This window comes from Cavia porcellus, unplaced genomic scaffold (assembly GCF_034190915.1).
Source record: "Cavia porcellus strain 051 isolate PalLab524CR breed Dunkin Hartley unplaced genomic scaffold, mCavPor4.1 scaffold_5, whole genome shotgun sequence".
NCBI lineage: Eukaryota > Metazoa > Chordata > Mammalia > Rodentia > Caviidae > Cavia > Cavia porcellus.
Genome location: NW_026947488.1, coordinates 66,029,526 through 66,045,493, shown reverse-complemented (window position 1 = coordinate 66,045,493; position 15,968 = coordinate 66,029,526). Strand labels below are relative to the sequence as shown.

General features: G+C 37.5%; 1 protein-coding gene across 2 annotated transcripts in view; it reads right to left on the bottom strand.

The window, feature by feature from the left end:
* Slc25a36 (solute carrier family 25 member 36) overlaps positions 1–15,496 on the bottom strand; it is a 33,143-nt gene extending 17,647 nt beyond the window's left edge. The window contains exons 1-3 of one of the 2 annotated variants that reach the window (XM_063249087.1): positions 15,229–15,496; positions 6,189–6,353; positions 2,339–2,416 (exon numbers count right to left, since the gene is read on the bottom strand). In XM_063249087.1, the coding sequence (XP_063105157.1) occupies positions 2,339–2,416; positions 6,189–6,353; positions 15,229–15,269 (284 nt within the window). In that variant the 5' untranslated portion in view covers positions 15,270–15,496. Of the gene's footprint in view, positions 1–2,338; positions 2,417–6,188; positions 6,354–13,453; positions 13,621–15,228 lie in introns of those variants that run through there. The other variant, XM_063249088.1, reaches the window with a different exon arrangement.
* Between the last annotated feature and the right edge of the window lie 472 nt (positions 15,497–15,968).

Below are 15,968 nucleotides of genomic sequence, written 5' to 3'. Positions count from 1 at the left end.
CATGCTCTTTTGTTCAGAAATTCTACTTTAGATAACCATCCCAGAAGAATATATGTGCTTAAGAACTCAAAGATAACAGAGTTCAGTTATGTTCACAAAACTACTGTTGTTTTTAGTAGTAAAAATCTGAAAATATCAATGAGGGAATATTTAATTATAGGAGAATAACATCAGCCAGCTAAAAAACATCCCACATATCATGGAAAGAGCTACAAAACAAATTATATTAAATATTTAGTATGATACAATTTATGTAAATATTAGTAATCATATATTTTAATGCATATAACCCAGGAAAATTATAGTGAGGCTACCTACATAGGCAACTGTTTAATAGTGCTTATCTATGAGAAGAGTATCTTGAAAAGTATACGGGGCAAGAGGCAATGTGTTTAAGGCAGAAAGCTAAATCTTCTGCACTTTTAAACATTTATTATCAGGATGTAAAATAGACTATCTCTATCTATTTACCTAGGAATAGGGGATTGAACCCAGGGTCTTCACACAGAGCTACATCTCCATTCTTTCTTAAAAATGTTTTATTTTGAGAAGGAACTCACTCAGTTACCCAGGCTAGGCTCAAACATGCAATTCTCATGCTTCAGCCTTCCAGAGTGTTGGACAATTTCTTAAGCAAAACAAAAACATATAAACACTGAAACCCAGTAAGTAACAATATATATGGTAATGGTGTGGATACATTGCTGGGTATCCATGGTCACTCTAAATATGAACTTTATATAGTTTTATCATGGAAGAGCTCAATCTATAATAAAACAGTTATCAGAAAGATGTAATGTTTTCAAGTCTTCTTTGCTACTTTTATAGTAATTGGAACTTTTCCATTTGTTCTGCTTGTACCCAAAGCCAAAAACTAGTTTAGGGCCCTAGTCTTATTTGTTATTGCTAAGTTCCTTTGATTATTAATTCCCTTATTTGTTCTTTGCCTTTTAAGTTTGGTGTAAAAACTGCTTCACAATGATGGAGGTCCTCTGTACCTCTGCCTAGAACAATCTGCTCATCTTTTTCGGTAGTAACTGATAGAATGAGCTGATAACTTTACCATTGTGATTATCTTCAGTTATCTCCTTCCTTGGGTTTCCTTTACTATGGCAGATACTATGGGCATCTCTTATTGTCCTTTAATGCAACATGAATTGTCATTATTTTAGAATTCTTGTCCCTTTTTTCAATGCTATTCTAAGACCTGTCTCTCTTTCTAGCCCTTTGATCACTTTTCCACCCTGTTTCTCAGAAATTTTGTTTTTATGTGGAGAGCCAGAAAGAAGCACTAATTTCAGGTAGAGTACGAAGCAGGATAGCTACCTAAAGGAGAAAGACTTGAGATACATATCCTAAATATTATGCCTTTAGGCCAGGCATGGTGGCATGTGCCTGTAATCTTAGTACTCAAGAGGCTGAGGTAGAAGGATCATGGCGAGTTCCACACCAGCCTCGGTTACAAAGTGAACTCAAGGCCAGCCTGAACTGCACAGTGAGACCTTGACCTTGTGTCAAAAAGACCACCACAAAAAAAAAAAAAAAAGCCTTTAGTCCAAGGGAAAGTTGGGCTTTAAAAACACTGTTTTTCTTTTGGTACCAAGGATCAAACCCATGACCATGCACTTGCCAGGCAGGTGCTTATGTCACTGAGCTAAATTCCCAGGCCCTGAAACACTTTCTTTAAGACAAAAGTTTTAAGATGTAAGAGCTGGTTTATTTAAATTCACAAAAACTACCACACACCTATATCAAAGCATTAGTAGTTTATTGTGTTAGCTCTGTGTAGGTTTTCAAGTTCCCTTTTTAAAACACAAAAATTTAACACTTAGGTCAGAAATGTTCTTGTAATAGCTGGGGGTTTAGCTTAGGGGCCTAAGCACCAACCCTGGCAAGTGTGACCCCCTCACCAAGATAAATAAATACTTAAGAAAAGTTCTCCTAGGAAGGCTCAATACATACCTACTATCTACAATGGCACTGACAGGTTTATGTTGCCCTCAAAAATCTCAAATTCACCCATAGAAATTTAAAATTACCTATAGTGTTTTTAAAACTTTTATTATGTCATACTGATTTAAGAATTCATTAATATAATCATTAATTTCTAACAGTATTGAAATGGTTAATCTTCAAAATATCCAAGAACCATATTCTGCTACCAAACATTACTTCATAAATTTGTTCTTTTTAGCACCTGAAATCTTTAAATTTCGACTTTCCATAAACATTGAAAACTTCAACTATAAATGCTAAGTATATATGTGTGATTAAATACAGATGTCTTGAAACAAAGGTTGCCACAGTTTTGCTTAGCCTGTATGTATTTTTTTCTTACCTGGAAGGGGCCACCCCCACTATATTGGGGCCTAATCCTCTGAACAAGGAACGGGGTCCTTCTTTTTCCAAGATCACCCTGAAAGAGAAAAAGAAAACTACAAAGAAATGTTCCTCAAAGTCTGGTTCTTTATTTACTTTGCAAAATAAAGATTAAGACAAAATCTCACATTTGTACTAGAATATACTTTCCTACTCATTTTCCTTACTTATGAAAACTATGCAGTTCAGGCTGGCCTTGAGCTCACTTTGTAGCCCAGGCTGGTCTCAAACTCACAATGATCCTCCTGCCTCAGCTCCCTAGTGCTGGGATTACTGGCAAACTATGCCCGGCTTGAAAATCTGTTTTTTCATAACATAGCATAATGTATTAAAGATTGGGAAAAGACTTATTAGTGATAAAAAAAAAACCCTGTTCAAAATCTTTCCTAAAAGATTGAAGATATCACTATATGGATTTCTACACTGATTTTCATGTTATCTATGCTATTGTTATCTCTAATAATCTCAATGTTACTATCTTTACCAGCAAATTCAATTTTCAATCAGAAACGTATTCCTTCCTAACTTTGCAGTCTTTTACTTCATATTAGAGAACATTTTTATTATTGTACTATGTCATCCAATGATTTCAGTGAAACACTACAGCAAAAGTTTATTGCCTTAACATTCTTTAGCATACTAGAAAGGCTGGCTTCTCATTTCTTCTTCTGGTTAGTTAAAATTCACTACAGTGAGTATTTACTGTATTGTTATAAAGAGCTCTTTATGACTAGGCAGAGAATAAAGAGATACAAAGCAGAATGTATGGCCACTAACATTGAAAACTCTGTTGTTCAGTAGTGGATCATATTAACAGATCATAATTAGCAAGCAAACACTGGAAAAGCTACTTGTGGGAGGTAACTTCAGTGACTCACTTTGAATTCAAAGCAATTACCGTGACTTTGATTATTTGGAGACTCATTTCCTCTTCATATGTAAAAGGCTGGCTAGGGTATTCCCTTCTCTCTTCAATTGGCTCTGAGCATAGCAAATAAGGCCAGCTGAGGTGTTAATATGCAAAATCTATAGCTGTCAGACAGTCCTGTTTCCTCCATAGTGTTCTCCACAATACAGGATGAGATGTTACAGCAAACAGCTCTGGAAATGTCAACTGGGTATAACCTCAAGATAACAGGCTATGACTCCCAAGGGCACAATAGTTTACATATCAAAAACCAAAGCACAGAGGGTAGGCAACCACTTTGAAGGCAATAAGATTTACTATGATGCCCATTATGGTTTGACTATTATCTTCTTTTGAAGCCCTGTAAGGTCTCCAGTGTAGGTTTTATTGGTCTTATTCTGTTCTGTTTTATGCAATTCTATAATACCTGATGATATAGGCAACTCTTTTTAAGATAGCAAGACGCATAATGGTAACCATTTTTGATCACCTGGTATTCTATTTTTGCATCATGTACTATGTCCATCCTTCTATTCTAACTTACTCTGTTTTGTTTTGTCATATTTGGTTTTATTCTCCTCAAAAAAAAGTAGTAAGAACTGTGGGAGTAATAAAACCCCAAAAGTGTAATTGTTATTGTAAAAAAGAGAGGAAAAGAAAGTGGTCTAAAGGATATAACTGCATGTATATTTAAGTGAGTAGGATAGAAAACCATATTACTGAGTTTTTGTTGGATTATTGAACAGAACTGTCTGCAATCTCACTGTATGAACGTCCACTTTGTATGCTTTAATTTTGTAATCTGGACAGCTGTTTCTAAGATGACAATATGTAATCTATTAACTAGTGATTTCTTACTGTATATTTTTTTCTTGAAATTCTGTATTATTTGTACCCTTTTACTGCTTTGTTTCTTTTTTTCCTTTTTTCTCTTTAAAAAAATTAAAAAAAAAAAAAAAAAAAACAAAAACCAAAGCATAGCCCTCCAAAAGAATTCCACTGCTACCTTACTTGGAGTATGTAAACTGATCATTCAGCATATCTTTATCTCTGCAATTTACAGAGATGCCATTCTTGCACCTGGCCATCCAGCTCAAGTTACTCATGTAATCCCCACCATCCTCACTGTCACTCACCCCTGAGCCACCTCCTTCTTCACAAGATAATGAATGCTGGGAGAGGCCTAAGATCCAGGCCTTTGTCCACAAGAGGATTAAGATTTAAGACCCCTTGGCTGCCCTTAACTTGGAATATGTCTTTACTCTTGCTGGGGATTGCATTGGTGATGGCAGATTAAAATTAACCTACTGGGATTCCAATAACGTCTCAATAGGATTACAAATATAACTTTTTGGATTGTGAGGAAGACTAGAAAAAGGATTACAATACTTAGATGACTAAATTCATTATTTGGGTTTACAGTATTATAGCTACTCACATTTATCCTATATTCTCCTAAAGATAGAGACATGTTTTGGTATCAAAATGCTTTCTGAGAGGTAAGCTATTCAACAAAATTTCACAGGTGGGAAATAAGAGACTGAAGAAAGGTATTTGTTATTTTCTAGTTAATAGACTAAATAGGCCAAATGATTCTCAAACATTTGAATGGTAAGGAAAGGGCTCTGATTACAATGGTTAAGTATCTGAAAGGCACGGGCGTGAGGGTGAGTGATCAGCCTTCTCACTATGAAGCCCAGTGCTAGTAATGGATTTAAAAAGTAAGTTCATTCATCCTAATTTCAGCAGTAAATAAAGAGAAATAGTATCCCTTCATTGGGCTACTGTGCGGGTTAAACACATAATAAGCTTAAAATAGGGCCTGAAAAACTAAGGAACTAAAATGGGGCCCAAAGGGGATTTTTAAAGTTCCCGTAGAGAAGAGAAAGCAAAAGTATTAAAAACTAGAACAAAAGAATATCACAGAAGTCAAAGGAAGAATTTTTTTTCTTTTTCTTTTTTATGTACCGGGGATTGCACTAATGAATGACTGCACGCTTGCAAGGCAAGACACTTACGCCACTGAGCTAAATCCTCCAAAGGAAGAATTTTATGGAGACCTAATCACTGGTTATTAATGTCAAAATCATGATAGTAAAATATTTTTCTATTATTCATCATAATAAAGAATTTATTTTATAATGACAGCATTTTCATTCAAAACTGTTAACTATTTTACTTATTCAGGTGCTTAGGTAACCAAATTTGAAAGAAGTGTGATGAAATCTTGGTAGGTAAACACACTAGCTAAGTTTATTTTCTACAAAATAAACATACTGAACTAAGTTCAAATAGATTAAGTTCAATTGAGCTGATAAAGCAGACACAAGTTATTTAATCACACACACACAAGTTTGAACACATAAAATCTGACTCTAATAATTTTGAAACTTCAAATCCAATTGCAACTATAGCAGTATAGAAAATGTAAAAGCAAATCTTTTCAAGCTGTCAGAAAATGTCAAACACCCAAAGAACAGCAATTTAAAGTACATACAATTCTATTTAAAATTAATTTTAGGTTGCATAAAAACTGCAGACTGCAATTTTTAAATGCAATTACTTATGCAAGTACTTGCATACAGAGTTACCATTAACATTATCTCATTTCAAAAAGAAATGAACTAACAGTCCAAAATAAAATACCTATAGCAGCTTGAAAAATTGGAGAATTGTAGAAAAATACGGTATTTAAGTATACATGATTTAGAAATAATATTACATTTTGCATTACCCATCTAATAATTCTATTCCATTATGGATTACCATTTGTAATGAATGCACTAACCTCTGTCATTCAGTTTCTAAGAGCCTTTTCAAATGGGGCAGAACATAAACATGTGGGACTCAATAAGGTAAACTAAAATCAAACAACAGAAACCCATGAATGCAGTGTTCTCACTTTAGGCAATGGAGGGGTCCAGGAGATACTATTCGGTTAACACTGGCTCCAGCCATGGTGTTCAGTTGAACTTCAGAGATATAAAGTGTCACAGAAGACGACTGCAGCCGTGTTTTGACAACTTCCAGTGGACATGTCAGAACTGCTCCCACTGTGCCACCACATCTACAAAGAAATGATAACACAACTTACCTCTTTAATTAGTGAGTTAGTACATAGGCCCAGAACTATAACCTATGTGGTCATCTGAAGCTGTCAGCTTAAAACTTCTAATGATTTTAGAAGAGTAGATATATTTTAACTTTCGTTTATTTGCATACAACTGACAAAAATAACAGCTTAATGACATCAATGCAGCAAAGAAAATAAGCTCTGTTAAAACCACTATTTTAAGTATCTTCTATCATTCTATCCCTTTAAAATGCAAGAAATAGTGTAAGAATGAAATCGCTGACAGATAACCATTGGTACTTATAGGGTATTCTGGAAATGTCAAAACTTGGCAGAAAAAATTTCAATCAATAAGGCAAGTAAGAAAAAAAAAAGCTGAAAGAAAACAAAAGCTTGCAAAGGGAAATATATACAAAAAAAGAAGCGAACAGCTTTGTCCTGACAATTTCCCAAGCAGCCTGATGACTAAGGGCACCAACTACTCAAGGAGGTAAAGAACTTAAAATATGACAGGCTGATGCGCTATAGCAAAGGCAAGCTGCCCCAGAAAATATTTGCTCTACACACACATGTACACACATATGCACACACATGAGAAATAAAAACTATGTTCCTGGACAGAAGCCTAACTCTCTGAAGAACACGAACTCCAAACTGTCTGAGCCTTAGCTTTACCCCCCCCCCCCCACATTAGGATTCCCTACTGCAATTTTTAAAGTACTGCAGATAAAACTTTATCAACTCCCAGAATGAAAGATCGAAAGATCACACATAAAGGGAAAAGGATTAGAATAGCATCAGATTTCTCCACAACTGCAGGACATTATTATTATTATTATTAGTCTTTTTCTTTTCCTTTTTTATCGGTACCGGGGATCGAACTCACGACTGCCTGCTTGCAAGGCAGGTGCTTATGCCGCTGAGCTAAATCCCCAGCCCCTAGGACATTATTTATCCTAGAATTTTATACCAAGCCAACCTGGAAAACAGACTCGACAAAGTACTCAAAAAATTTCTCACTTTAATAGCTACTACAAACCAAACCAAACTATAAAGCAGATAAATATGCCTACAAATTATTCAAGACAGTTTCCACTGTGTACTTTTATTACACAGTGAAGTAAGTATTCCACAAATTAAGTCAACACAGTAAAAAAGGGTAAGATCGAGTGTGCAGGAACCAAATAATCCAAGAGAGAGAAGATAACCTTAAATGAAAGTGAAATGCCAAGCTTAAAAACTAATCAATCTAGGGCCAGGGATTTAGCTCAGCAACATAAGTGCCTGCCTGGCAAGCATGAGGTTGTACCAAAAAACAAAACAAAACAAAACAAAAAAAGTAACCAATCTAGATGGGATTAAGAGTATCAGAGTTGAGAAGGACAAGATCTCCAAGAAAAAAAAAAAAAAAAAAAAAAGAAAGACCAATAAATATACTGACCATATGAAAATATTCAAGTGTAAGTATTTATATAATTAAGAAAAAATCTGATGGTAGCAAATACTAACCCCAAGGGGGAGAAAAATGAAGTAATTCAAAACAGAAAAGGTCAGCGTAATACATAATTTAGCTGCTCAATGTACAATATATTGTCACAATAAGGTATACACTAACAGAAGATTGTGTTATAACTGTATGCATTATCAGAAAGGGTGGAAAGAAAGGTAAGTGGGAAGTGGTACAATATAATAAAGCCCTATCTACAAAAATAAAACTTAATGTATATGAATTTGTGAAATCTAGAAAAAGCGACAGAACATAAAGTATACAAAATTCTGAAAAAATAGCTAAGAGTGGTTTTATATTTCCAATAGGAAGAAATGGGGTAAAGAATGCTGATTTTTATCTTTCAGCAGTCTTTTTCTTTTTACCATGTGCATACATCTATTTTTACCAAAGGTATAGCAATATTAATTTTTTTAAAAAATACTGTAAATTTTAAACTAGTAAATATGAAAAAATAAATAAATAAATAAACTGGTAAATATGTCAGTGATGTTTCTGATATGCACTGAATCCCATGAAAAAATACAATGTGTATTGTGTAATTTAGAACTTCAAAATACAATCTAGAATCTCAATCCCGTCACCATATCTATCCCAGTTGAAGTGATTATTATAGTATCTTCCTGACTAGGAACAGAAGGGGAAAATTTTATTTTGTACTATTGATATACACTATACCTTATGCAACTTGTGAGTAAAGGTATTTTTATGGGCTAGTCAATTTAATGCAGATTAAAGCAATGTGCTACTTACTGAAAAGTAGGGACAATGCAGTCTCAGTTTTATAAGAAATGGATGGAAATAAAACTACAATATAGCAAATGTAAGTTGTTTATTGCATTCGTAAGTCTATCAAGATGTGGATAACAATTATTCTAAGCCAAGATAGTAATAAACTAATGGGAAAGGCTAGAGATTATTTTAGTCTTTTTCTACTCCTTCACAAAGTTTCATAGCAATGAATACTAATTTAAGGCATGTTTTGGGGTACCAGCAATCAAACTCATAATATCGTGCTTGCCTGGCAGGTGCTATGCTGCTGAGCTAAATCCCCGGTCCCTAATTGAAGTATTTTTGTAATACTTAAATAAGCAAACTCTTCACAAACATCTACTTGCACAAGCATGCTTTTAAAAAATTAGTAAGACAGAATTATGCAGAATGTACTAAGGCTGGGAAGAATCTAGAATCTATAAGGGGAAGAACATGGAATCAAGACTAGCTGAAAAAGCATGTAAGTAGGTAGGAAAGAGTTACTGCTACTGAAGGCTAACAATCCTCAACTGAAACAGTGATAAAATGCTGCTTCTACTTATTGTACATATTCAGTCATGCCAGCAGTCCAGCTAGTTAAGCACTTTATTCATTTGTTGACTAAGTGACAAGAAGTTTCTTAGAGTATTTTCTGTTTGTTCAAGTCAGGGACAGTGTAACCAAGAACTAGTTTAAAAAAAGAAACCAACATAGAAAAATCCTTGCAAACACATCTTGTAAGGAAGAAATGCGTCTATGCTGGGGCCCTCAAAGTGCTCTCCCACATGAGTTATAGCAGCACAGGGATGAGCAGAAGAGGTGGGGAGATGGGAAAGGGGAACGTGAAATATTCAACGCTATTTTTTTAGTTTAATGCCTTAATTTGTGGAACACTTCTTTTAGTTTGCAGTGTTAAGAAGAGTACAAGGTAGGAATAGAGCACAAAAAGCATTAAGATGGGTTAAGTACATGTACCAACTCCCCATGATGAATGTAATCATTATGTACTGCAAATATGTAGTAGTAACAAAAATAAATGTTTGGAAAAAATATGACAGCAAGCAGATCAATCTCAACCATGATGCCATCAGTCATGGACACCAAGTCAGTTGCACTGACCTAAAACCATTATCAGCTAGAAAGCCCCAAACCGCTGAAACATTAAATCTAGTTCACTTGCCTTTAAAAGGATATTAAGAGCTTGTATCTAAAGATTCCCCAAAGCAGTCATAAATGGGGCTTTTTCAGAGGCAGCTGGATATAGAGTACGTGATGCTAGGATTAAGGGTGTATGATTACTGAATCAGTCCACTGACTATTTTGGCACAGCCTTAGTGCTGGTAGCCTAGATGGAGTACGAAAGGGGCAGAAAGAAGCTGCCAAGGTCCCTTGTGTGCTTTGCTACCTTCTGCCTTCCATGAACTGTTTCCCCCTCTGTGATGCCTGTGTGTCTCACCACCCTGTCTTGGAGATAAACCTTATCTTCCTTAACCTGTGGATGTTGGGTATTCTGTTTCAGCAATGAGAAAAGAAATTAAGGCACTAAGCATACCCAAGGGGAAACCTAAACATCTTGGAAGCCTGTGAAGCTAAGGGAGGGTGGTCAAGGAAAATAAACGATTCCAGACTGATATTTAGACCTACGTCTTCAATTTTAATCTTTTAAATATATATTTAAATAGGAAACTTGTTTTTTTAACAAGCATGTAATTCATAAGGGCAAAATATGTTCTTATTAGATCCACATATTAGAAAGGGGAGTGTATAAACTAAAAGGTACTTTGGAATTCATTAACTTTAAGCAAAATCTATTTTATCAGACAACTGCAGCTTTTAGCTTTGTAAAGGAAAATGAAGGCTGAAATACTGTCTTTCAAGTAATGCTTCACTGCAATTTACTAACCAAGGCATTAGTTGTTTTAGTTACTTCCCTCATCACTGAGACAAAAAATCACAACATCCACAACTTATTTTGATTCATGTTTCAAGACCACCATTTGATCCAAGTCATAGCTGGCTCCAAGGCAGGTCACATGGCACAGGGGCATGACAGAGGAATAGCTGTTCACCTCATGGCTGCCAGGAAGCACAGCAAACTTATCCTTCCAGGCCATTCTTCCAGTGACCTACCTTTTTGAACCAAAAGTTAAATCTAAAGGTTAATAGCTCTCAGCCTCTTTTTTTTAACTTTTTATCGGTACTAGGGATCGAACTCACAACCGCCTGCTTGCAAGGCAGGTGATTATGCTGCTGAGCTAAATCCCCAGCCCCTAGCTCTCAGCCTCTTAATGACCACAATTTTGAGAACAGCTCACTCACTTGCTCTGAGGTACTATATATGTGTACTATTTGGATTTCAGGACACATTCTCTTGCTCACTGCTCAGTCTGTTTTGCTGGTTTCTCCCTTTTCTGATCTCTTCACTGGAGTCCTCAAAGGTTAGTCTTTGGTCTTCTTCCTATATTCCCTTAATGGTATTACCTGGCCAGGCGTATAGCACCTTCTATGCTCCAAATGTGTATCTCTAGTCCAGACCTTTCTTGGAGTTCACCTTGTTATATCTAACCACCTCAAAAATGCGTTTTGTTTTTTTTTTTTTTTTCTTGAGACAGGGTCTCTATGCAGTTCGGGCTGGCCTTGAGCTCACTTTGCAGCCCAGGCTGGTCTTGAACTCTAAACGATCCTCCTGCTCAGCCTCCCAAGTGGTGGGATTTTAGGCATGAGGCACAAAACTACCTTCTTGACTTCATTATTTCTCAAATTTACAACTAAATCTCAACTTTTGACCTTTCCTTAACCCAAACCCACTGCATCTACATCTTATCTACCCCAGTTAGCAATTTCATCCTTGTGGGTACCCAAACAACTCGTTATACTTACATCTTTTTCTTATACTCTACATTCAATATGCTATAAATCTTACTGTCTCTATCTGTAAAATAAAACCAGAATTCAACCATTTCTCACAATGCCTACTACCTCCAACCTAGTAAGATCCATCAAACTTTCTCATCAATGATACCACTCATCTGGATTACTAAATCATCTCCCTACTTCTGCCCTTGCCACAGGTATAATCTAACACAACAGACAGAGCTAGCCTTTTAGAAGACTTTCAATGACTACTCCCACTTGAAGAGAAAGTATAAATCCTTTAATGGTCTAATAAAACTCTACCCCACCAGGGCTATACCTATCTCCTTACCTTGTGTACACTGTAGTTCTTTTCACCGCCTATTCCCTCTACTTAGTTAATTCCCTGCCCTTTAGGCCTCTATTCAAATAACACTCTCTCAGTATGAATCAAACACTCTCTTCTATTTAACTGGACTGAACTCCCACTATTCCTGATGCTGTTTCACCTCATTCCGTAGCATTTAACACCTTCTCACTAATGATATCATTTACTTGACAAATCAGACAGCAATGTATAATACATTAAAACTGAAGAAAGTTGTAGGTTTTTGAAGTATAATTGCAATATACAATTTGAACCCATGCCAATAAATGCTAAAAAAAATTTCATGCAGTTACATTAAAATCCATTGATCTATTTTATACTAACAGGTCATCTGAAAAATACTAATTCAGTGGATTTGGCTTATTTATGCTTCTGCATGTGGATACATTACACAAAATAATGCATACTTTCTTAACATTACTTAAGAGAAACATCTTTAGGTACTAGGAAACTATCACACTGGAGCTTGGGGGAATTAGCTCAAGGTTTCAAAAATTCTAATTTTTGCCTTAAAGTTAGTTTTATCTTAGGTAACAGATGCCTTCCAGTGGTTTTGTATAAAGCAACAGGCTCTCATTTTGTTGAGAAAAATGTTTTCCAGTCTAATCTATTAACCTCCTTTAAGAATGGTTCCCCAGGCTTTAACTACCTTTAAGAATGTACACCAGGCTGAAGCCTGGTGAGAATGAGATCTTTATTTAAAAAAAAAAAAAAAAAAAAAAAAAAAACCCGCTAAATGCTTAACTACTTTTATTTGAAATCTCTCTCCCTCAATAAAGACAGACAGAATGACCTCAGGAGACTTAGCTGATACAATAATTAAGACAATTTGTAATTCTATAAAAAGTACTTAGAAAACTACAGACATACAGTAGTAGAGGTACAGCGAAATCATACTTACATCATTTTGTAGACTGCCATAATATGCCTCTGTAATTCAATTAACCTAACCAACGACTTTACAAACTATGAATATTAACTGGCAAATGCATAGTAAGACCAAAGGGTGCCTTACCAAAAGCACCAGTTATGCACATGAGTGTCATCCAGACCCAAGGTTCAGTGCTTGTCTATTTCAAACTTTCCCCTTTTACAATACAAGTCCAGGGCTGTTAAACTTTCTGAGATACAGATAAACATATATTTGAGTGTAAGCAAGTGAGAATCAGGAAAACATCTCAAAGGCTTCACGTTAACAAAATCTTTGACTTAGGTTAAGTATCACTGTGAAAGGTTATTCTTGTTTCTTGGGCTTAACCCAAAGGGTATATGAATTAGCCTTGGCAAACAACTCAAAAAAGAGACTGATCTTTCCCTGTGTAATTATTAAAGTAAATAAGTACCACAATTTTCAATATATACAATTCTATCAGGGTAAGAAAGAAAATTAGCATTTTATGAAGGATGTTTTAAAAATTACAGCCTAAATATGTACCAATTATTTATAAAGAATTAGTTATCTTCAATTAATAAATTACCAACTCGACCTACTTTGTATTTCTACAATGCTTAACATATAACAAGCACCTTAAAAATGCTTTAAAATTGAATTTATTTAATATAGAATTGAAAAGACCTTTTAAGAGTACTTACCTTCATTTACATGTAAGAAAAGCTGTTTGACCTTAAGTGAATTTTTTTACACCTAAGTATTTTTCCAAATTTTGAAGCATCTAATCCAGATGACCTTTACCACCCTTCCTTATTCTAATGCTTCTTTAAAGATAACGCATGTCTCATGGAAATTACTTCCTAACACAGAGACAGAAAAAAAAAAAAATTCAAAAGGAAGGAATTTATAACCCGAGCAACTATCCTAGATCAGATACCAACTATCCTAGATCAGATACCAACATACCAATATCCTGTTTAACACTAAATAAGCTATATATGCTACACTTTGTTGGGAGGTGAAACTCCTAACCTGTGTTTATATAAACAAAAACGCTCCACTCCTGTTCTTAAAAAGCAAGCTGAACAGAAAAATCCTAAATGAACAGCTATTAATAAAGTCGCTGATGATCCAAATCTAAGCTGAGAAATTAGTACAATCAAGCTAACATTGATTTCAAGTGTTCTATACTTTAACAAAACTTGACATGAATCCTTAACGCAAATTAATAAAGATGTTAGGATCTGCAAAGGAACTTTGCAGTCATATAGTACATTACAACCTTCCCCCACCTTTAAAAAGCAATTAAAAACGGGCCAACGTTATACACAAATGAGAAGGTGGACCTAGGTCTGTGGTGTTGTCATAAGACTTTATTACACGACGGAATCAATTTTTTGCACGAAAGTTTTGCTTTTCAAGAACATACACATAGCTACTGGATTTAAAAAAAATTCCATTTGTCTTTTTACTGGCAATGCACACCTGAGAAATCTGGAAAGCAAGCTGGGTCTCACAAATTGGAAAAATGTTTTTATGCCAAAATAGTAGCTGGCCCATAATTGGTGTATAGTATGTTTGTTGAGAATATACACTAACTAAATAATGCCATCATTGGAAACAGTTCACATTTTCAATTCAAAGCAACACACCATAAACCGAACTGCGCATGTAATACGTTCAGAGGGGTTTGATTCGAAACAAAATGTTAGTTCATAAGGCCTTTCCCCCCCTAAGTCTTAACATAATTCATTGTAGCCAATTTTGGCAAGACAATTCCATAAACCTACAGATAAAATAACTCAAAATTGCTACAAGTCTCCAAGTAATTTGGAAGCGTTATCTCCCGAGGAGACAACTGGCTCTGTAAAATGGCTGTAGCAGTCATGCTGGCAACCAGGGAACTAAGGCTTTAGGCTTAGTACTAATCTAGTATACACAAAATAACTACCACCAAAACATGTGACCTTTCTCCACCCTCACTTTCCCTTTGTGCACCAGAAAAGCAGCGAGTATGCAAAAGTGGTTTGCCTGGGGAAAAATAATCCGATTCCAAGGGCCCTTCAGCTTTCACCACGTTTTGCAGCTCGGAAGGAAAATTCCCAAGAGCAACAAAAAACCAGCAGCTCCCAGTGGCATCCAACCCCAAGTCCCAGGGGCTCAGGCCCCTCTGAGGTCCCGGCACGCCCCCGACAACCGGGCCGGAAGCCGCCGCAGCTGCCGCTGCGCAAGAGCGCGAAGGCGACGTGAGGAGGCCCCGCTGCGCAGCGCCGCCCGCGGCGGAGGCGGCCCGGCGCCCATTTTGTCCCCGACCTCCGCAGCTCCCGCGCCGCGGTTCTGGAGCCTCGAGGCCTGGCGCCGGTGGGCTCCTTACTGGCCCCACGGGCCGCGGCCGCGCCCTACGGCCTGGTTGCCCAGCCACCCCAGTCCGGCTTCAGCCCCTCTCCCCCGGCCGCACACCCCACCCGGACCGTACCCCCCAGCAAACAGATGCACCAGCGTGTCCCTCTGGCTCATTCTTTCTCCAGCATGTCCTCCGGGCGCTGAGGCGGGACGCGGACTCGGCTGCTCGCTACGGCGAGCGGCTTTGGTCCCGGAAGGAAACGTACAACGCCCCACGGACGGCGAGGGGATGGCCGAGAAGCGGCTGCGGACGGCAACCCGCGCAGCCCTCCCCGCGCACCGCCGCCGCCGCCCGCTCGCCTTTGGCGTTCTCTTGCGGAGCCTAGCGCGGCGCGGCGGGGGCGTGAGTAGTCAGGGCCCTACATAAACAGAAGCTTCCATTGGCCCGAGTGTCATGACGTCACGAGGCCCGCACGCCTCTTTCACGTGATCGCTAAGGGGTTTCTCAATGAAAAGGGCCGCGAGGCGGGGCCGAGAGCGTGTCCCGAGGGTAATAGGTCGCGCGCCGTCGCACCTAATGCGCTAACCCGGAAGGCCGCTCAGGCGCCGCGCTGCGGACCTGCGCGGGGTGGCGGGTGCTGGGGAGCTCAGTAACGTGGCTCCCGGGGCAGGAAAAACCTCTGGTGTCCGAGTCAACAGGCGGATTACTTGGTATGGCCAACCATTCCGCTTCCTGTTATCATCCTCAAAATAATATCCCTACTATGCTTTGTGCAGATGCTTCTGTGCAGAGTCACAAACTCTACAGTATTACAGACTCCTAGAAGCACAAAGTTGGTATTTATGGGAAGAGTGGAGAAATCATGGAACACT